General features: G+C 43.0%; 1 protein-coding gene across 4 annotated transcripts in view; it reads left to right on the top strand.

Annotated features, from left to right (window-relative positions):
- The window catches only part of trim3b (tripartite motif containing 3b), a 77,931-nt gene extending 64,049 nt beyond the window's left edge, over nt 1-13,882 (top strand). For 3 of the 4 annotated variants that reach the window (XM_045690236.2, XM_045690235.2, XM_045690234.2), the window contains exons 11-16: nt 1,317-1,484; nt 2,009-2,177; nt 2,718-2,759; nt 3,920-3,990; nt 10,361-10,501; nt 12,322-13,882. In XM_045690236.2, the coding sequence (XP_045546192.1) occupies nt 1,317-1,484; nt 2,009-2,177; nt 2,718-2,759; nt 3,920-3,990; nt 10,361-10,501; nt 12,322-12,474 (744 nt within the window). In that variant the 3' untranslated portion in view covers nt 12,475-13,882. The remainder of the gene's footprint in view (nt 1-1,316; nt 1,485-2,008; nt 2,178-2,717; nt 2,760-3,919; nt 3,991-10,360; nt 10,502-12,321) is intronic. The other variant, XM_082958328.1, reaches the window with a different exon arrangement.
- The last annotated feature ends 7,992 nt before the right edge of the window (nt 13,883-21,874 follow it).

The raw sequence follows: 21,874 nt of genomic DNA, 5'->3' as shown, positions 1-21,874 counted from the left end.
GGGAAAGACAGACAGTAACAACCAGTGTATCCAGGTAGGAGACCATCCATAGAACACAGGAGAGGGAAAGACAGACAGTAACAACCAGTGTATCCAGGTAGGAGAGACCATCCATAGAACAGGAGAGGGAAAGACAGACAGTAACAACCAGTGTATCCAGGTAGGAGAGACCATCCATAGAACACAGGAGAGGGAAAGACAGACAGTAACAACCAGTGTATCCAGGTAGGAGAGACCATCCATAGAACACAGGAGAGGGAAAGACAGACAGTAACAACCAGTGTATTCAGGTAGGAGACCATCCATAGAACAGGAGAGGGAAAGACAGACAGTAACAACCAGTGTATCCAGGTAGGAGACCATCCATAGAACACAGGAGAGGGAAAGACAGACAGTAACAACCAGTGTATCCAGGTAGGAGGACCATCCATAGAACACAGGAGAGGGAAAGACAGACAGTAACAACCAGTGTATCCAGGTAGGAGACCATCCATAGAACAGGAGAGGGAAAGACAGACAGTAACAACCAGTGTATCCAGGTAGGAGACCATCCATAGAACACAGGAGAGGGAAAGACAGACAGTAACAACCAGTGTATCCAGGTAGGAGACCATCCATAGAACACAGGAGAGGGAAAGACAGACAGTAACAACCAGTGTATCCAGGTAGGAGACCATCCATAGAACACAGGAGAGGGAAAGACAGACAGTAACAACCAGTGTATCCAGGTAGGAGACCATCCATAGAACAGGAGAGGGAAAGACAGACAGTAACAACCAGTGTATCCAGGTAGGAGACCATCCATAGAACACAGGAGAGGGAAAGACAGACAGTAACAACCAGTGTATCCAGGTAGGAGACCATCCATAGAACACAGGAGAGGGAAAGACAGACAGTAACAACCAGTGTATCCAGGTAGGAGACCATCCATAGAACACAGGAGAGGGAAAGACAGACAGTAACAACCAGTGTATCCAGGTAGGAGACCATCCATAGAACACAGGAGAGGGAAAGACAGACAGTAACAACCAGTGTATCCAGGTAGGAGACCATCCATAGAACACAGGAGAGGGAAAGACAGACAGTAACAACCAGTGTATCCAGGTAGGAGACCATCCATAGAACACAGGAGAGGGAAAGACAGACAGTAACAACCAGTGTATCCAGGTAGGAGACCATCCATAGAACAGGAGAGGGAAAGGTAATGTGGTATAACACTACTTAGGGCATTCTAAGAGGTAGACCAGCTAGACCTATAACCAAACTTTACTCTAAACACTGGTTTTGATATTGAAGTCGTCCCACCCTGTCGACAGGTGTTCTCCAATGACGGGCAATTCAAAATGAGGTTTGGGGTCAGAGGTCGGTCGCCGGGGCAACTGCAGCGACCCACGGGCGTTACCGTGGATATGAACGGTGACATCATCGTGGCCGACTACGACAACCGATGGGTCAGCATCTTCTCCTCCGATGGGAAGTTCAAGGTCAGAGGTCACGAGGTCATCAGAGGTCATGAGATTCCCTCTCTAATCTTAAAGCTAGAATTCCACTTATAAATGATTGATATATATAGCCATTGATTCTTAATGTATATAACGTAGAAATGCCTCGGAAGTTTAGTTCAACTGTCATTTCCCATCAGAACCCAAAATAAAAGCTTGTTTTACTCCATTGTTTGTAAACAAAGTAAATGTAAACAAACAACAAATAGCATCAAAACATGGTTAAAACTATCATTTCAATATCATGGATGATCAGTCCTTGCATCCATAGCTCCGTCTATGAATTTGACAGTGGTCACATTATTCCAGGCCCGTCCCTCAGCTACCTACCTAAACAGAGGCTTGGTGACCGCTTTGTTATTTTACTAAGGATTCTGGGTAAGACACACCTTAAATGAATGACAGCTGTTCTATTGACTCTAACCACAAAACAATATTGGCTGTAATTTTCCGTTACTTTCCTGACAATTCTACATGTTGAATCACCTCCTCCTTCTCCCACTCAGAATAAGATCGGAGCGGGGCGTCTGTTGGGCCCTAAGGGCGTGGCAGTGGACAGGAACGGACACATCATCGCCGTGGACAACAAGGCGTGCTGCGTCTTCATCTTCCAGTCTAACGGGAAGCTGGTCACCAAGTTTGGCGCCAGGGGGACGTCCGAGAGACAGTTTGCAGGTAAGGGGGTGGAGCCTAGAATGTTCGGCGATGTGAAACGTTCGGATAGCAATGCGCTGAGTAACAGCTGACACTATATTTAATGTTCTTGCTGATCTAGGATCAGTGTTGCCTTTCAGATCATAATGATTGAGACGGACAGATTGGGACCCGATCCTAGATCAGCGCTCCTACTTTGAGATGCTTTGTGGATATGGGCCCAGGTCCTCCCTGTCCATGTAATCTCATTCATCTGGACGTAAAAAAAGGCAAAACTGATCCTAGATCAGCACTCCTACTTTGAGACGCTTGGTGCATACTGTTCTACACAACCCATTAGTATCTGATCGTTGTGAAATGTTCCTCCCGAACACGACCCATGTTCTAATCTGACACACCTGCAGGAGCCAAGATGGCCGCCAGGACACTGGTTGCCATCGGAAACCATTTCTTCCTGCAGATCATCTCTGTTCTTCTCGTTGTTTAGTCTTTCATCTCTGACTCTACCTTTTCGTTTGTTTGTTTCTTGTTATTTTTCTTCTCCCTTTGTTTCTGTTCTAGAAAAAAGTGGTGCACATTTAAATAGATCTGGTCCAGTGTTCAGTAAGTATCGGTGTGTTGCCCCGCCCCTTACCCAGAGTGCACTATTCTGTCTAACCTGCATCTCCTGCCCTGATGTTGTGTGCCCTGGAAATTGTATCTGAAATCTTCCCAGATCACTCTGTGCCTGATATATGTAAAACATAACAAAAGATTGATACATATGTCATCGTAATATCATGATCATTACACTCATTGTTGTTCGAACTGTGTTTAATGTAATGCTCTGTAATGTACAGTATGCATAAGATGAATGAGCTGGAATTGAATGAAATTGATTATATACTAACCCATTTTTGAATTGTTTGCTCTTAAATATTACATCCCTAGACATTTCAAAACACCTGAACAATGAATTAAATGAAAATCGGTAGCACTGAAAATGAGTGATTAAACCATAGAGATAGATAGAGATCTTATCTTTGTATCTGTGCCATCATGGCATCTCAATTTTAAAGTAGTCAATTGTCTTCTTCTTTTGTGTCTGGAAAAAAAGTGTAAAGCTAATATTGGTGATTTACCACCACCTGTAGTGTTGGAGTCCTGAACCAACTCTTGTGTCATTCATCTATTGTGGCCTCTAGATGGCAGTGATAAAGCTTTAAACCGTTTACAAACCATAGGCAACCCAATTTATAGAATCCAATGCTTTCTGATAATTGGCTGATTGCTCCCAACCCATAGGAATCCCCACCCAGTTGATTACTTTAAAATGCTAGAAGCCCTCAATGGCAATCTCCATGTTAAAACCAGTTATAACCATCTAGAGATCTCTATCGATCTCTGGATCAAATTTATGTAATCACTCTGATCGGTTCATTTGTACATTTATAATTAGTAGGTTTTGTTATCTGTTTTAACAAACCTTTTTTTTTTTTTTTTGTACTTTTCTTGTGGTGTGGCTTATATAAAAGCCTACCTTCACACTGTTTTTTGATTTGTAGTTGGGTTTTTTCTATTGTTGTTTATTACTTATTTTCTTTGGTGCAAATAAAAAAAAAAATTATCTAACCAGTATTTTAGAGGACATCAGTCATGCTAACATAAATCACGTTCTCTCTCTCTCTCTCTCTCTCTCTCTCTCTCTCTCTCTCTCTCTCTCTCTCTCTCTCTCTCTCTCTCTCTCATCTCTCTCTCTCTCTCTCTCTCTCTCTCTCGCCCAGGTCCACACTTTGTTGCGGTGAACAACAAGAATGAAATCATTGTCACAGATTTCCACAATCATTCTGTAAAGGTAAGTCAAACCTTTATGCTGTGATCAAGGAAAGTGGGAATAAAATAAAAAAATGCTTTATTCATTTGAAAATATATAGTTGTGTGATGAAGTGGATCTATGCCCACTCCAACGCACACACAGTCTAATCTGTCATTATATTAAAAGAGTGTTCTATTTCCCATATGCATTTTCCATTTCTTTCTTAAAGCATTACATCGTCCATGACTATATTATCCTTTAGCTCCTTTGTTAGCAGTTAGCTACAGTTCATAGTTACTTGTTAGCAGTTAGCTACAGTTCATAGTTACTTGTTAGCAGTTAGCTACAGTTTATAGTTCTTTGTTAACAGTAAGCTACAGTTCATAGTTACTTGTTAACAGTTAGCTACAGTTCATAGTTACTTGTTAGCAGTTAGCTACAGTTTATAGTTACTTGTTAGCAGTAAGCTACAGTTCATAGTTACTTGTTAGCAGTTAGCTACAGTTTATAGTTCTTTGTTAACAGTTAGCTACAGTTCATAGTTACTTGTTAGCAGTTAGCTACAGTTCATAGTTACTTGTTAGCAGTAAGCTACAGTTCATAGTTACTTGTTAGCCGTTAGCTACAGTTTATAGTTCTTTGTTAACAGTTAGCTACAGTTCATAGTTACTTGTTAGCAGTTAGCTACAGTTCATAGTTACTTGTTAGCAGTTAGCTACAGTTCATAGTTCTTTGTTAGGGACTGTACATCATTTATAATAAGGGATACCTGGGATAACTGGAGAAAATCAGGCCTCTCTGAAATGAAAATTAAAGTGGATAGTAAAGAACATGCTTACCACTTACCCTCACTCCTAAGACAGACATTTTACATTTACATTTTAGCAGACGCTCTTATCCAGAGATACATTTCATTTCACACATTTTTTGTTTGTTTGTTGTACTGGCCCCCTGTGAGAATCGAACCCACAACACTGGCGTTGCACTCACCATGCTGGCGTTGCAAACACCATGCTCTACCAACTGAGCCACAGCAAAGCTGTAGAGGTATTAGTAGAGGTACCAGAGGTACCAGAGCCTTAAATATGCAGAGACTGTTTTTTCAGCATATTTCGTTTTGTCAGCATTACATGGCAAAGTAGCCAGAAGGTAGTGGATTTGCAGACTACCGTGGACAAGGTTAGGAGTGAAAATATCTTCATTATAATAAAAGCACTGCATGAGTCTATCATCTTATTTGCGGTCTGAGAGAAAAAAAGAGCCTTTCATAAATGCATTTCATGCAATTCTACATCATTTTACATGACTGGAGACAAGTAGAATCTTTTTTATATCCACAACAGAGCATGACGACCAATGAGCGCATGCTGAAGCAACCGGCTATAAAAAGAGAGCCGTCTAAGTATAGAACTGTAAAAACTGAGTGCAACAGAACCAGTTACAACTGAAATATCTGGTCATCAATGAATTAGAGGGCAAAGCATTTGTTTTAACACAGCAGAGGCATATCATCACGTAGGCCTATATGCACTTGTAACTTTTTTACATTTGGGAAACTATAATTTTCAAGTTTTATTTTATTCAATGATATTGTTGTTACAAAATGTATGTGTGTTGACTGTGATCAGGCCATGGGAATATAAGAACATCTGCTACTGTAGGCTAAATTGTCCCGTATGGTTCAGTTGGTAGAGCATGGTGTTTGCAACGCCAGGGTTATGGGTTCGATTCCCACGGGGGACCAGTACGGAGAAAAAAAATGTATGAAATGTATGCATTCACTACTGTAAGTCGCTCTGGATAAGAGTGTCTGCTAAATGACTAAAATGTAAATTAACAAACTAGGGATGTATAGCTCACTGCATGATCCTCAAACCAAAGACTGGCCAAACTCGTGGTTATAAAAGTGATTTCAAAGGCACTGACTAATAAGGAATTTTTTGTTTCATTACTATTTAATTCTAAGTAATAGTTTTTTTTAACATTTCATTCAGCTTAAATGGCATGTTGAAGTGTTGAGCACCCCTGCCAGCCTGTCTCACATTTGATTTCTTAGACGGCCTTGAAATATGTATATTTTTTTATTTAAGTCAGTTAAGAACAAATTATTATTTACAATGACAGCCTAGGAACAGTGGGTTAACTGCCTTGTTCAAGGGCAGAATGACAGATATTTACCTTGTCAGCTCGGGGATCCGATCCAGCAACCTTTAGGTTACTGGCCCAACGCTCTAACCACTAGGCTATCTGCCGACCCAAAATAATAATATAGCCTAAATAATTCATTTTTGTTCCTTCTTCGGCTACCTGGCTTTCTCCTGACTGATTTCGAGTTAGTATGTTGTTTAAAAGCCTGTTGAAATGTTGAACGTCAATTTGATAGTGACAGAATCACACATTACTTCCCAAAGTAAAATGTTTTTGTTTTGTTTTTGTCTCCTCGGCTACATAAGTACAGCCTCCGAATGTCATGGAGATAAACTAAAAGATATGCCCATATGTGTCATAGTCACGTCTTTCCCCTGGCGTTTTACTGCTTGTTTCTAGCATAAAGCATTGCGGACTAAAGCGTCATTATAGTTCACTTCATATAATCAGGTCCATACATTTTGTTTTCTAAATCTTAAGCTAACAAAGGGTAGGCTTATTTTTTTGGACATTTTATTTAGCAAAAGCCACAATACCCTCACGTACCCCCTCAATATACCCTCACGTACCCCCTCAATATACCCTCACATACCCCCTCAATATACCCCTAGAAATTAACATTTAACAAGGCAAACATGATAATTGAAATGCATTCCAAGTGACTACCTCATGAAGCTGGTTGAGAGAATGCCAAGAGTGTGCAAAGCTGTCATCAAGGCAAATGGTGGCTACTGTGAAGAATCTAAAATCGAAATGTTTTGTTTAACACTTTTTTGGTTCCTACATGATTCCATATGTGTTGATGTCTTCACTATTATTCTACAATTTAGAAAATAGTACAAATAAAGAAAAACCCTTGAATGAGTAGGTGTGTCCAAACTTTTGACTGGTACTGTAGGTTTTCGAAATATGAAGTATACAGGCACCAAAAGTACATTAGGCTAGTCTTGTTCCATGTCCATATGGGTAGCGTGCGTCATGGCTGGATAGGCTGAGTTTCTTCTGTCAAAAGTCATGCCATAACCAACTGCATTACCGTTAAATTATCCTTATCAACGCTGCCTGAAATTATCACTTTGTGTCATGTTTTTAAGGACACACTCAAATATTTCCACCACTCCCATCTGAGCGCAAGAAATGGAAAATGAACAATCATTGCGCAACAGTTTGAAAATAGCAGACCGCTGGCTTTAACAGGTCGAAATTGCCAACAAAAATGCCTATGACCGCTTTAATGCCAGCCGAAAATAGAGCGCTAGCGTCAAACACGTAGGACTACCTCTTATTTCTTGAAAAGGAAGAAATATGGCTCCAACACAAAGCCCTCTTGTTGTTAGCAGCCTAATGTCGAGTTAAAATGAAGACTGTTTTAAATGAATTAGGCCTTCTGCCCGTGCGCTGTCCATCTCCGCGTGTGGGTTATGATTGTAAATGACTCGAATATGGCTTATTGTGAGGTAAATATCTCTCATAACTAGCTTCATTATGGGCAATGAAACACATTGTTTTTATTCAAATCAATTATAGCAGTAGCAAGTTTACCTCCAGTCCTCCTCATCTTCAAACTCTCCATCTCAGCACGCACAGATTATCGCTTTTTTTTTCTACAGATAAAAACAATATTTTTGGAAGAAGCCTTAGACTCGCCTCCTTAGGCAGCACAAAAAGGGTTTACATCAGCAAGAGCAGGGCAGGCCAGGGCTCATGATTGGGATAGGCTATCCATTGCAGTGTAGCCTAGTTAATATACAGTTGAAGTCGGAAGTTTACATACACTTAGGTTGGAGTCATTAAAACTCGTTTTTCAACCACTCCACAAATTTCTTGTTAACAAACTATAGTTTTGGCAAGTCGGTTAGGACATCTACTTTGTGCATGACACAAGTGATTATTCCAACAATTGTTTACAGACAGATTATTTCACTTATAATTCACTGTATCACAATTCCAGTGAATTTAAACAGTGCCTTTAAACAGCTTGGAAAATTCCAGAAAATGATGTCATGGCTTTAGAAGCTTCTGATAGGCTAATTGAAATCATTTGAGTCAATTGGAGGTGTACCTGTGGATGTATTTCAAGGCCTACCTTCAAACTCAGTGCCTCTTTGCTTGACATCATAGGAAAATCAAAAGAAATCAGCCAAGACCTCAGAAAAAGAATTGTAGACCTCCACAAGTCTGGTTCATCCTTGGGAGCAATTTCCAAACGCCTGAAGGTACCACGTTCATCTGTACAAACAATAGTACGCAAGTATAAACACCATGGGACCACGCAGCCATCAAACCCTTCAGGAAGGAGACACGTTCTGTCTCCTAGAGATGAACATACTTTGGTGCGAAAAGTGCAAATCAATCCCAGAACAACAGCAAAGGACCTTGTGAAGATGCTGGAGGAAACAGGTACAAAGGTATCTATATCCACAGTAAAACAAGTCCAATATCGACATAACCTGAAAGGCCGCTCATCAAGGAAGAAGCCACTGCTCCAAAACCGCCATAAAAAAAGCCAGACTATGGTTTGCAACTGCACATGGGGACAAAGATCATACTTTTTGGAGAAATGTCCTCTGGTCTGATGAAACAAAAATAGCACTCTTTGGCCATAATGACCATTGTTATGTTTGGAGAAATAAGGAGGAGGCTTGCAAGCCGAAGAACACCATCCCAACCGTGAAGCACGGGGGTGGCAGCATCATGTTGTGGGGGTGCTTTGCTGCAGGAGGGACTGGTGCACTTCACAAAATAGATGGCATCATGAGCAAGGTAAATGATGTGGATATATTGAAGCAACATCTCAAGACATCAATCAGGAAGTTAAAGCTTGGTCGCAAATGGGTCTTCCAAATGGACAATGACCCCAAGTATACTTCCAAAGTTGTGGCAAAATGGTTTAAGGACAACAAAGTCAAGGTATTGGAGTGGCCATCACAAAGCCCTGACCTCAATCCTATAGAACATTTGTGGGCAGAACTGAAAAAGCGTGTGCGAGCAAGGAGGCCTACAAACCTGACTCAGTTACACCAGCTCTGTCAGGAGGAATGGGCCAAAATTCATCTTAGGCTTGTAGCCTATAGTATAGGTTAAGGATCTTTTGATAGCGACCACACTAGGCGTACTTGATATTGCGAGCCCAGCAGAGAATCAGGGATGAGGGGCAGCATCAAGACGTACCCAATAAGATACTAATTCAATGCAATATGATATTTATTCGATTGTAAATGACATGACCCTCTCCTGTAAAAATAAATAAATACTAAACCCTCCTCATGACTGGAATTTAAAAAGCATGACCCGCCCCCATTTTCCTCCAGGTTAACAAGTTGGGCAAGTTGCTGCAGGGGGTGCTGAGATGTTGGCTGGGGGGGGGGTAACCAGGTGGAAAGCATGGCCAGCCGTAGAAAAAAACCTTATTGAAATTATTGATTATCGTAGATTTGTCAGTGGTGACAGTTTTTCCTATCCTCAGTGCAGTGGGCAGCTGGGAGGAGGTGCTCTTATTCTCCATGGACTTTACAGTGTCCCAAAACTTTTTGGAATTAGTGCAACAGGAAGCAAATTTCTGTTTGAAAAAGCTGGTCTTAGCTTTCCTAACAGACTTCCCTGAAAAGTTGCAAATCGTGGGGGCTATACGATGCTAATGCAGAACGCCACAGGATGTTTTTGTGCTGGTCAAGGGCAGTCAAGTCTGGGGTGAACCAAGGGCTATATCTGTTCTTATTTCTACATTTTTTGAATGGGGCATGCTTATTTAAGATGGAGAGGAAAGCAGTTTTAAAGAGCAACCAGGCATCCTCTACTGACGGGATGAGGTCAATATCCTTCCAGGATACCAGGGCCAGGTCGATTAGAAAGGCCTGCTCGCTGAAGTGTTTTAGGGAGCGTTTGACAGTGATGAGGGGTGGTCGTTTAACCGCGGACCCATTACGCACGCAGGCTTGAGGTTTGTTTTGTTGTTTTGTATTGAATCAAGTCTTTTGTCTAAGTGTATTTTGTAAATAACTTTGCCGGCTATAACTAACTTTGAGCACTGTAAATAATGATGGACACTTATGAACCTGAACCTTCTGCATCTCTACGTTGCATATGCTACTGAATTTCTGCCCTTAACAAGGTGTCTACCCTGCTTATTCTACTGAATCTCTGCCCTTAACAAGATGACTACCCTGCATATTCTACAAGTAAACGATCCTTTCAATTCACCCCCCCCCCCCCACAGGTGTGACATCACAGAGGTGTGTGTGTGTCTACTTCCTGTCCCCAGGTGTACAGTGCGGACGGTGAGTTCCTGTTTAAGTTTGGTTCCCATGGCGAGGGGAACGGCCAGTTCAATGCCCCCACCGGAGTTGCCGTGGACACAAATGGGAACATCATCGTGGCCGACTGGGGCAACAGCCGCATACAGGTGAGGCCACACCCACAGCACCTAATTTGGGAGATAACTCGTTGTTTCATCCTACATGTAACCTAACATCTCAGGCATAAGACGCACCCAAACAATGGAGATGCATAGAGGACTCTAGTGCCCAAAAGCTTGTTTTAGCATGGGCAGCACCATTGAGGACTTTCAACATTTTGAAGTAGTCAAATTGGGTGGAACTTCCTATGGTTTAAGGAAGGACAACATAATTCAATCCAGGTCATCAGGAGGAATCAGTCAGTGAATTATACTCGTGAGGAAACATTCCATCACTCCAGGTGGCAGTTACAATGTTGGCTTTACACCTGTTCCAACAACACCCTCCAGGGGGCAGTATGCACACTTTCAGTTTGTTTACCAACTCATAGAAGTAGTAGAAGAAAAGTGACTGCTTAAAAATGGTGACTACCTCAATGGCGCTGCCCGTTCTCTAACAGACACAATAATGGGACAGATGCAACGTTGTGATCTCTATTGCTCTCTATGACACAAATAAAATAAAAAGCATTTCACCTGGATTCAAGATTAGCTATCCGAGTGTATTTCTTGGACTCACGCTGTCTGTCATGATGAGGTAGCTCTGCCTGCGACTTAAAATCAGTCACCCTCAGCCCAAGAAATCAAATCAAAATCAAATCAAATGTTATTGGTCACGTACACATATTTTGCAGAAGTTATTGTAGGTGCAGCGAAATGCTTATATTTCTGGCTCCAACAGTGCAGTAATACCTAACTAAATGCTTGTGTTTCTAGCTCCAACAGTGCAGTAATACCTAACAATAAAACGGGGCGATAGTCATTTAGTTCAGTTACCTTCATTTCCTGGTTACAGGATCAATGGTGGACATCTTGAAGCAAGTGGGGACAACAGACTGGGATAGGGAGAGATTTTAATATGTCCGTAAACGGCCAGCTGGTCTGCATATGCTCTGAGAACACGGCTTGGGATGCCTTCTGGGCCGGCAGCCTTGCAAGTGTTAACCCGCTTAAATGTCTTACTCGCGTTGGCAGTGGCCTGCGTCGGCAGCTCTGTGTTTTCCTCTAAGCGAGCAAAAAAAGGTGTTTTGCGTAGTTGTCCACAACGTGGCTGTCTCTCCCTTTATAATCTGTGATTGTCTAGAGTCCCTGCCACATACGCCCCGTGTCTGAGCCGTTGAAGAGGAAACATACCTCCTAATCTAAGGGCTAAGACGTTGTTTTCCCAAGCGGGAGCCTGGGAGTTCAGATCCATTTACAATACAATACAAATTCAGATGGGGAAAAAAAGGGCTGTAAGAACAGAATTGAACCCAAAAACTACAACTGAAACAAGACTCCAGCCACCCTAGTCATAAACTGTTCTTTCTGCTAACGCACGGCAAGCGGTACCGGAGCGCCAAGTTCTAGGTCCAAGAGGCTTCTAAACAGCTTCTACCGCCAAGCCATAAGACTCCTGAACAGCTAATTAAATAGCTACCCAGACTATTTGCATTGCCCCCCTCTTTTACGCTGTTGCGACTCTCTGTTATTATCTATGCATAGTCACTTTAATAACTCTATCTACATGTACATACAACCTCAATTACCTCGATTAACCGGTGCCCCCGCACATTGACTCTGTGCCAGTACCCCCTGTATATAGCCTCGCTATTGTTATTTTACTGCTGCTCTTTAATTATTTGTTACTTTTATTTCTTTTTTTTAAGGTATTTTTCTTAACTGCATTGTTGGTTAAGGGCATTTCACTAAGGTCTACTACACCTGTTGTATTCCGCGCATGTGAATTAAAATTAGATTTGATTTGAAACCCCTTTTTCTTTCCCCAGGTATTTGACAGCGCTGGTTCCTTCCTGTCCTATATCAACACATCAGCTGACCCTCTCTACGGCCCCCAGGGTCTGACCCTCACCTCTGATGGACACGTGGCCGTAGCCGATTCTGGAAACCACTGCTTTAAGATCTACCGCTACCTACAATGATAGGGAGATGGAAGGAAGGATCGAGATGGAGGGAGAGAGAGAGGGGCATGTAGCCATGACTGACTCTTCAAAGGTTTGAAGGATGGATGGTAGGAGGGGTGGACAGCTGGAGGGACAGAGAGGTGGACACATGGACCGACAGAATAACTGCTTCAAGGCCTACTGCTTCCTACAGTATGATGAATGGATGGATGGATGGATGGATGGATGGATGGATGGAGAGTTGGACAGACCGAACCACAGTTCTTATACTACTACCTACAGTAGAGGGACTTCCAGTTGGGACTCTCCCCTGCAGCTTTACCTTGTTCCCCGTATGCCACTTTCTGCACATTCCATTCTGCCAAACTCTCCAGCCAGACAAGGGAGAACTGAACTCTCCTTTAGGAGGCTAGAGTGGAATGGAAAATACGACTTTATCATAGGTGAATCAGATAAATACTTGACAACAGGAAAGTTAATATGTCCATACTCCAGGAAACAGAGTTAATATGTCCATACTCCATACCCTGTTTGTATCTATTCCATCGGGGACCACGTTGGAAACAAGTGAAATCGATTTAGCGTGTTATCCCCTTGGGTTGTAGTCAGTCATCTTTTACCAATAAATCTAAAGGAGCGTTACATCCACCATTTTGTGCGATCTATAACCTTATATAGATGTACATAATGAATATTTTTTTTTGTGTGTAGAGGTATCTGAATACTTTCTTTCTTCCTGTACGTGTTAAACTATAGATTGCAGATCAATGCACTGTCTAGTTACGCTATGTAGAAGAGATCAACCACTTCACGAGATACAGTGTGTGAGGTTGAACTGTATGAATTTCAAATATCAAGAGCACAAAGTTTTACACATTTCTATTTATGTTCTTTTTCTAAAGAACTTTAAACAAAGGATTTTTTTTTTTTAAAGATTGTTCCCTTTCTACATGATTTTATCTTTAGATTTAAAAACATTTTTTTTTTGTTTTTTTTAATTTGCTGCTGTTTGATGTCCTCCTCTTCCTGGCCTTGGGTGTGTCCCAATAATTCCTTCTTCTTCCTGAAGTGTGCACTTGTTCGGGCTAAAGTGAGCTTCCATATACTGTACCAGTCATGTCCTTTTAATAGAGTGGTCTGCACGGAAAGCTGAGACTCTCACAAATGCGTTGCTGTTCTCCATTTTGCTCTATGACCCCCCCCCCCCCCCCCCCCACAAGTGTCAACGACTCGTCTGAAGTCGGTACCGCTGATCTGCCAAGCTCTGTGTGTAGCGTTCGAACTGTTTGGGTTATACACTGATATGAGACTCTCACGAACACAAATATGTTGGTTGTTTTGCTCTAGAAGTACTTCAGTGCCCAAGATTATGGGGGAAATATGGGTAATAAAAATAAACATTTACTGTATCAGATATAGACGTCAAGACCTTATGCCTTTGGATTTATTTATTTATTTATTCAATGCATTTATATTGGCTAATAGACATTTGGGAAAAATACCTTCCTCTCTTCGACTCCTCTGTCCTCTCCTCCGTGACCCGGAAACCGTTAACTGGTCGAGGAAAGTGTCAATTAGTTTGTAGGGGAATTGAAGTGTGTCCTCCCCTCCCAGAGTATCCTCCCCTCCCAGAGTATACTCCCCTCCCAGAGTACCCTCCCAGAGTATCCTCCCCTCCCAGAGTATCCTCCCCTCCCAGAGTATCCTCCCAGAGTATCCTCCCAGAGTATCCTCCCCTCCCAGAGTATCCTCCCCTCCCAGAGTATCCTCCCCTCCCAGAGTATCCTCCCCTCCCAGAGTATCCCCCCCTCCCAGAGTATCCTCCCCTCCCAGAGTATCCTCCCCTCCCAGAGTATCCCCCCCTCCCAGAGTATCCTCCCCTCCCAGAGTATCCTCCCAGAGTACCCTCCCAGAGTATCCTCCCCTCCCAGAGTATCCTCCCCTCCCAGAGTATCCTCCCAGAGTATCCTCCCAGAGTGTCCTCCCCTCCCAGAGTATCCTCCCCTCCCAGAGTATCCTCCCCTCCCAGAGTATCCTCCCCTCCCAGAGTATCCCCCCCTCCCAGAGTATCCTCCCCTCCCAGAGTATCCTCCCCTCCCAGAGTATACTCCCCTCCCAGAGTATCCTCCCCTCCCAGAGTATCCTCCCCTAGTGTCCTCCCCTTCCAGAGTATCCTCCCCTCCCAGAGTATCCTCCCCTCCCAGAGTATCCTCCCCTCCCAGAGTATCCTCCCCTCCCAGAGTATCCTCCCCTCCCAGAGTATCCTCCCCTCCCAGAGTATCCTCCCCTCCCAGAGTATCCTCCCCTCCCAGAGTGTCCTCCCCTCCCAGAGTATCCTCCCCTCCCAGAGTATCCTCCCCTCCCAGAGTATCCTCCCAGAGTATCCTCCCCTCCCAGAGTACCCTCCCAGAGTATCCTCCCCTCCCAGAGTATCCTCCCCTCCCAGAGTATCCTCCCAGAGTATCCTCCCCTCCCAGAGTACCCTCCCAGAGTATCCTCCCCTCCCAGAGTATCCTCCCCTCCCAGAGTACCCTCCCAGAGTATCCTCCCCTCCCAGAGTGTCCTCCCCTCCCAGAGTATCCTCCCCTCCCAGAGTGTCCTCCCCTCCCAGAGTATCCTCCCCTCCCAGAGTATCCTCCCAGAGTATCCTCCCCTCCCAGAGTACCCTCCCAGAGTATCCTCCCAGAGTATCCTCCCCTCCCAGAGTATCCTCCCCTCCCAGAGTACCCTCCCAGAGTATCCTCCCCTCCCAGAGTATCCTCCCCTCCCAGAGTATCCTCCCCTCCCAGAGTATCCTCCCCTCCCAGAGTATCCTCCCCACCCGGAGTATCCTCCCAGAGTATCCTCCCCTCCCAGAGTATCCTCCCCTCCCAGAGTGTCCTCTCCTCCCAGAGTGTCCTCCCCTCCCAGAGTATCCTCCCAGAGTATCCTCCCAGAGTATCCTCCCCTTCCAGAGTATCCTCCCCTTCCAGAGTATCTTCCCCTCCCAGAGTATCCTCCCCTAGTGTCCTCCCCTTCCAGAGGATCCTCCCTGAGTGTCCTCCCCTCTTCGATAGCCTCCTTTCACCTAGGATAGTCCTTTGTGGAAGAGTTGTAATATATGCCACACCCACTTTGAATCTGCTGTTGTTTTATCAGAGGAGAAGAAAAGCAAGCAGACATTTAAAAACATGCTACTCATCGTTTAACATGTATTTCTACCACTTTACACATATATTTTGGATTCCTCCTCTGTAAATGTTATTTGCCTGATGACGCGCCAGTGGACAAGGAGAGTCTCATTTCGGTTACATTTGATTTGGATAGTCCGGACTATCTGTTGATAAGAAACTGCTTGCTAAGGTTACGGTTAGAGCTAAGGTTAGTAGAAAGTTATTTAAAATGTTATTGGTAGTCTGTAGAGCCAAATAAAGTGTTAACGTCATATCAAAACAAGAACATTTGCTTCCACGTTTACTCTCCAGGACGAGGAAGGAGGAGTTAACGAAACAAATTGAGAATCTCCCCAATAAAGGGAAGTGAACAAGTGCACACTTCTGGAGAAAGGAGAGATTATTGGAACGCAGGCCTTGTGACACTGTAGCACTGAAACACTGCTCATCAGCGCCCTCTAGTGGTAGGGGGAAACATCCACATCCAGACTATTTTACTGAAATATATTGTTGTACATTGTTGTTGTTGGACATTACACAAAGACAATTAATTTCAAAGGAATAATATATATATATAACTCTGTTTATATTCAATTCTTAATATCCTATATCATATTCTAAAAGTGTATATTAATTCCTTATTGTTGTTGTGGCTGATGAAAGCACTTTCTCCATGGGGGTTTGCCAGTATTTGTATTTGTTCTGTCTTTCATATCAAATCAAATCACATTATATTGGTCACATACACATGTTTAGCAGATGTTATTGAGGGTGTAGCGAAATGCTTGTGTTTCTAGCTCCAACAGTGCTGTAATATCTAACAATACACAACAATACACACACATCTAAAAGTAAAATAATGGAATTAAGAAATATATACACATTAGATTGAGCAATGTCAGAGTGGCATTGATTAAAATACAGTAGAATAGAATACAGTAGATACATATGAGATGAGTAAAGCAGTATGTAAACATTATTTAAACATTATTAAAATTACAAGTGTTCCATTATTAAAGTGGCCAGTGATTCCATGTCTATGTATATAGGGTAACAGCTTCTAAGGTGCAGGGTTACGTAACCGGCTAGTGACCGGCTAGTGATGGCTAGTGACCGGCTAGTGATGGCTAGTGACCGGCTAGTGATGGCTATTTAACAGTTTGATGGCCTTAAGATAGCCTTTCACTGTTCAGAAGGCTTTCTTTGTGGTAAATGAGAAGCATGAGGGCATGTTGAAAGAGTTTCACCCCCATGCAGTTATATTCTAATTCAAGGGTGATCAACCCTCTTCCTGGAAACCTATACCCTCCTGCAGGGTTTTGTTCCAGCCCTACTCAGAACACACCTGATTCTATTAATCAGCTCTTCCTCAGGATATAGGGTATAGGGCTGGAGCAAAAGCCTGCACACCCAGTAGCTCTCCACTATGACGGATGGCCAAACCTGTTCTAATTTCCCCTGTTTGTGTGAATAAATCATATAATCTGGCCATGGGCTGCATCTCAATCCACCGCACCCCATCTGCCGCTCCCGAGGCACTGCAACTCAGTGCTAGAGGTGTCACTACAGACCCTGGTTCTGATTCCAGGCTGCATCTCAATCCACCGCACCACATCTGCCGCTCCCGAGACACTGCAACTCAGTGCTAGAGGTGTCACTACAGACCCTGGTTCTGATTCCAGGCTGCATCTCAATCCACCGCACCACATCTGCCGCTCCCGAGACACTGCAACTCAGTGCTAGAGGTGTCACTACAGACCCTGGTTCTGATTCCAGGCTGCATCTCAATCCACCGCACCCCATCTGCCGCTCCCGAGACACTGCAACTCAGTGCTAGAGGTGTCACTACAGACCCTGGTTCTGATTCCAGGCTGTATCACAACCGGCCGTGATTGGGAGTCCCATTGGGCGTTGCACAATTGGCCCAGCGTCGTCCGGGGTTTGGCTGGGGTGGGCCGTTATTGTAAATAATATTTTTTTCTTAACTGACTTGCCTAGTTAAGTAAAGGTTAAATAAAAATAAAAAAATATTGGAACGGGTGGTTTTTATTTAACTAGACAAGTGAGTTAAGAACAAATTCTTATTTACAATGACGGCCTACCGGGGAACAGTGGGTTACCTGCCTTGTTCAGGGGTAGAATGACAGATTTGTACCATGTCAGCTCGGGGATTCAAACTTGCAACCTTTCGGTTGCTAGTCCAACGCTCTAACCACTAGGCTACACTGCCGCCCCAGCTATCGGGGTGTGAATAAATACTCTGTCCAACACTTAACTCATGTTACTGATTAGTACTGTCTCAAACTATTCAGAGAATATTGTATTTGCCTTAGTAATCTCCTACCTTGAGTGATATTCTTACTGACTACCTCCAATGCATGACCTAGTGCTTGGACTAAAATAAGTCTTACTGACTCTCCAATGCATGACTTAGTGCTTGGACTAAAATAAGTCTTACTGACTCTCTCCAATGCATGACCTAGTGCTTGGACTAAAATAAGTCTTACTGACTCTCCAATGCATGACTTAGTGCTTGGACTAAAATAAGTCTTACTGACTCTCCAATGCATGACCTAGTGCTTGGACTAAAATAAGTCTTACTGACTCTCCAATGCATGACCTAGTGCTTGGACTAAAATAAGTCTTACTGACTCTCCAATGCATGACCTAGTGCTTGGACTAAAATAAGTCTTACTGACTCTCCAATGCATGACCTAGTGCTTCAGCCAACACTGAAATAAAATCACCAGAAATATGACATTACTTTTACAAAGATCCTGTATAATATACAGTATACATTTAAAATAGTTTGTTTTGTATTTTGTTCAGATTATATGATTACAGAGGTATGTATTAAATGTTAAAGACACAACACAGACATGGTTTTCTGGGTGCTCTGTTTGTGTGGTATAAGATATACACTACCGTTCAAAAGTTTGGGTCACTTAGAAATGTCCTTGTTTTAGAGAGAACTGCTATTTTCTTTTGTCCATTAAAATAACATCAAATTGATCATAGTTAATGTTGTAAATGACTATTGTAGCTGGAAACGGCTGATTTTTTAAATGGAATATCTACATAGGCGTACAGAGGCCCATTGTCAGCAACCATCACTCCTGTGTTCCAATGGCATGTTGTTTTAGCTAATCCAAGTTTAGCATTTTAAAAGGCTAATTGATCAAAATGGCCAGAAACAAATAACTTTCTTCTGAAACTCGTCAGTCTATTCTTGTTCTGAGAAATGAAGGCTATTCCATGCGAGAAATTGCCAAGAAACTGAAGATCTCGTACAACGCTGTGTATTACTTCCTTCACAGAACAGCGCAAACTGGCTCTAACCAGAATAGAAAGAGTGGGAGGCCCTGGTGCACAACTGAGCAAGAGGACAAGTACATTAGAGTGTCTAGTTTGAGAAACAGATGCCTCACAAGTCCTCAACTGGCAGCTTCATTAAATAGTACCCGCAAAACACCAGTTTCAACGTCAACAGTGAAGAGGCGACTCCCGGGATGCTGGTCTTCTAGGCACGGTAAGCGGTACCAGAGCGCTAAGTCTAGGTCCAAAAGGCTCCTTAACAGCTTCTACCGCCAAGCCATAAGACTGCTGAACAACTAATCAAACGACCACCCGGACTATTTACATTATCTATGATTACATGTACAAATTACCTCGACTAACCTGTACCCCTGCACATTGACTCGAATCACATGTCACAGTCATAGAAGGCAGAAATGTTCCTCAATAAAGCAGCTATCAGCAAAGTCAGTAGTGGTAGGAAAAGACAGGTGTGAATGTTACACAGGGCAGACCATATTAGTACACTAGTAACTGCTGAGTGTAGCCTAATTACAGGTGTACGCAGCTCACCTGTCCTCAGACTTTCTACAAGCCGTCTGGCAAAGAAACCGGTTTGTTCTCAGAATGTGTTAACATTTAAATGTGTGTATCGTGGGGTTCTAAGCAAACACATGGAATTATTTTAAGAGGGTCATAATATGGATAATTTTGTTATTTGATATAGAATTTTAAGACTCCTGAAGTATATAAATACATTTTTTTTAAATGATGAAAATGTATTTTGGGCCTTACTGCTATTAGCCCATACAAACACATTCAACAACAGATTCACTACATGGAACAGATAAAAAATCTAAAGGAAATTTGTTCTGAATTGTCTGTCCTATATCTGAGAAATATAAGAAACATTTGTATTATTTTTTTTTTTTTTACAGTAAACAGTCTCCATATACAGTGCATTCGGAAAGTATTTAGACCCCTTTACTTTTTCCACATTTTGTTACATTACAGCCATATTCCAAGTGGGCTGTCATGTGCCTTTTACTGAGGAGTGGCTTCCGCCTGGCCACTCTACCATAAAGGCCAGATTGGTGTAGTGTTGCAGAGATGGTTGTCCTTCTGGAAGGTTCTCCCATCTCCACAGAGGAACTCTGGAGCTCTGTCAGAGTGACCATCAGATTCTTGGTCTTCTCCCCCGATTGCTCAGTTTGGCTGGGTGCCCCACTCTAGGAAGACTGTGGGTGTTTCAAAACTTCTTCCATTTAAGAATGATGGAGGGCACTGTATTTTTGGGGGACCTTCAATGCTACAGAAATGTTTTGGTACCCTTCCTAAGATCTGTGCCTCGACACAATCCTGTCTCTGAGCTCTACAGACAATTCCTTTGACCTCATGGCTTGGTTTTTGCTCTGACATGCCCTGTCAACTGTGGGACCTTATATAGACAGGTGTGTGCCTTTCCAAATCATGTCCAATCAATTGAATTTACCACAGATGGACTCCAATCAAGTTGTAGAAACATCTCAAGGATGATCAATGGAAACAGGATTCACCTGAGCTCAATTTCAAGTCTCATATCAAAGGTTCTGAATACTTATGTAAATAAGGTCGTTTTTTTATTTATTTTGAATACATTTGCAAACATTTCTAAAAACCTGTTTTCGCTTTGTCATTATAGACTAGTGAGATTGATGAGAGAAAAATAAATAATTTAATCAATTTTAGAATAAGGCTGTAAAGAAAGGTCAAGGGGTCTGAATACTTTCCGAACGCACTATATATTGTACTTCAATTATTTTTTTTTTTTAAACTGGTACCGGGGGACCTTCAGAGGAGTCTGATGGGCCGACTAGAGCGAAACACGTACGGTGTTCATGAGTCTAACCTTTCCACCGAGGGGTCAAGTTAGTGTGTAGCCCAAACTGTTCGGACGCTAGAGACAGAAGTTGGAAGATCGACTTCAGATTATTACATTCGAATGTTACATTCATGACGGTAAAATAAAAATCGCAGCTTCTTGCGATATGGATATTGCACGTCGATGAAAATTCTATTAATTGTGCAGCCCTAGTGTACTGCCCTTTCCTCTTGCTTCACTCTGTAATTTATTTTACCTTTATTTAACTATGCAAGTCAGTTAAGAACAAATTCTTATTGTCAATGACGGCCTAGGAACAGTGGGTTAACTGCCTTGTTCAGGGGCAGAACGACAGATTTTTTACCATGTCAGCTCTGGGATTCGAGCTTGCAACTTTCCGTTTACTAGTCCAACGCTCTAACCATTAGGCTACCTGCCGCCTCTACACTCTAACCACTAGGCTACCTTGCCGCCCCTACACTCTAACCACTAGGCTACCTTGCCGCCCCTACACTCTAACCACTAGGCTACCTTGCCGCCCCTACACTCTAACCACTAGGCTACCTTGCCGCCCCTACACTCTAACCACTAGGCTACCCTGCCGCCCCTGCACTCTAACCACTAGGCTACCCTGCCGCCCCTGCACTCTAACCACTAGGCTACCCCTGCCGCCCCTACACTCTAACCACTAGGCTACCTGCCGCCCCTCCACTCTAACCACTAGGCTACCTGCCTCCCCTACACTCTAACCACTAGGCTACCTGCCCTCCCCTACACTCTAACCACTAGGCTACCTGCCGCCCCTCCACTCTAACCACTAGGCTACCTGCCTCCCCTACACTCTAACCACTAGGCTACCTGCCACCTCTACACTCTAACCACTAGGCTACCTGCCTCCTCTACACTCTAACCACTAGGCTACCTGCCACCTCTAATACCAGTCTTCTCATTCTTACAACAACTGCTCTAGATCAGACCTCCCATTCTCCTAGAATAACACATAATATAACTAATAATATTTAAAACAATTCTCAGCCTAAATTACATTCTTTTCTAGAGCACGCTGATATCCTAAATCAAAAAACACTAATTTAGTAAATACGACAAAACA

This window comes from Salmo salar, chromosome 11 (genome assembly GCF_965601325.2).
Source record: "Salmo salar chromosome 11, fSalSal1, whole genome shotgun sequence".
Taxonomy (NCBI): domain Eukaryota; kingdom Metazoa; phylum Chordata; class Actinopteri; order Salmoniformes; family Salmonidae; genus Salmo; species Salmo salar.
The sequence above is the reverse complement of the archived record's forward strand: the minus strand, read 5'-3'. Positions and strand labels throughout refer to the sequence as shown.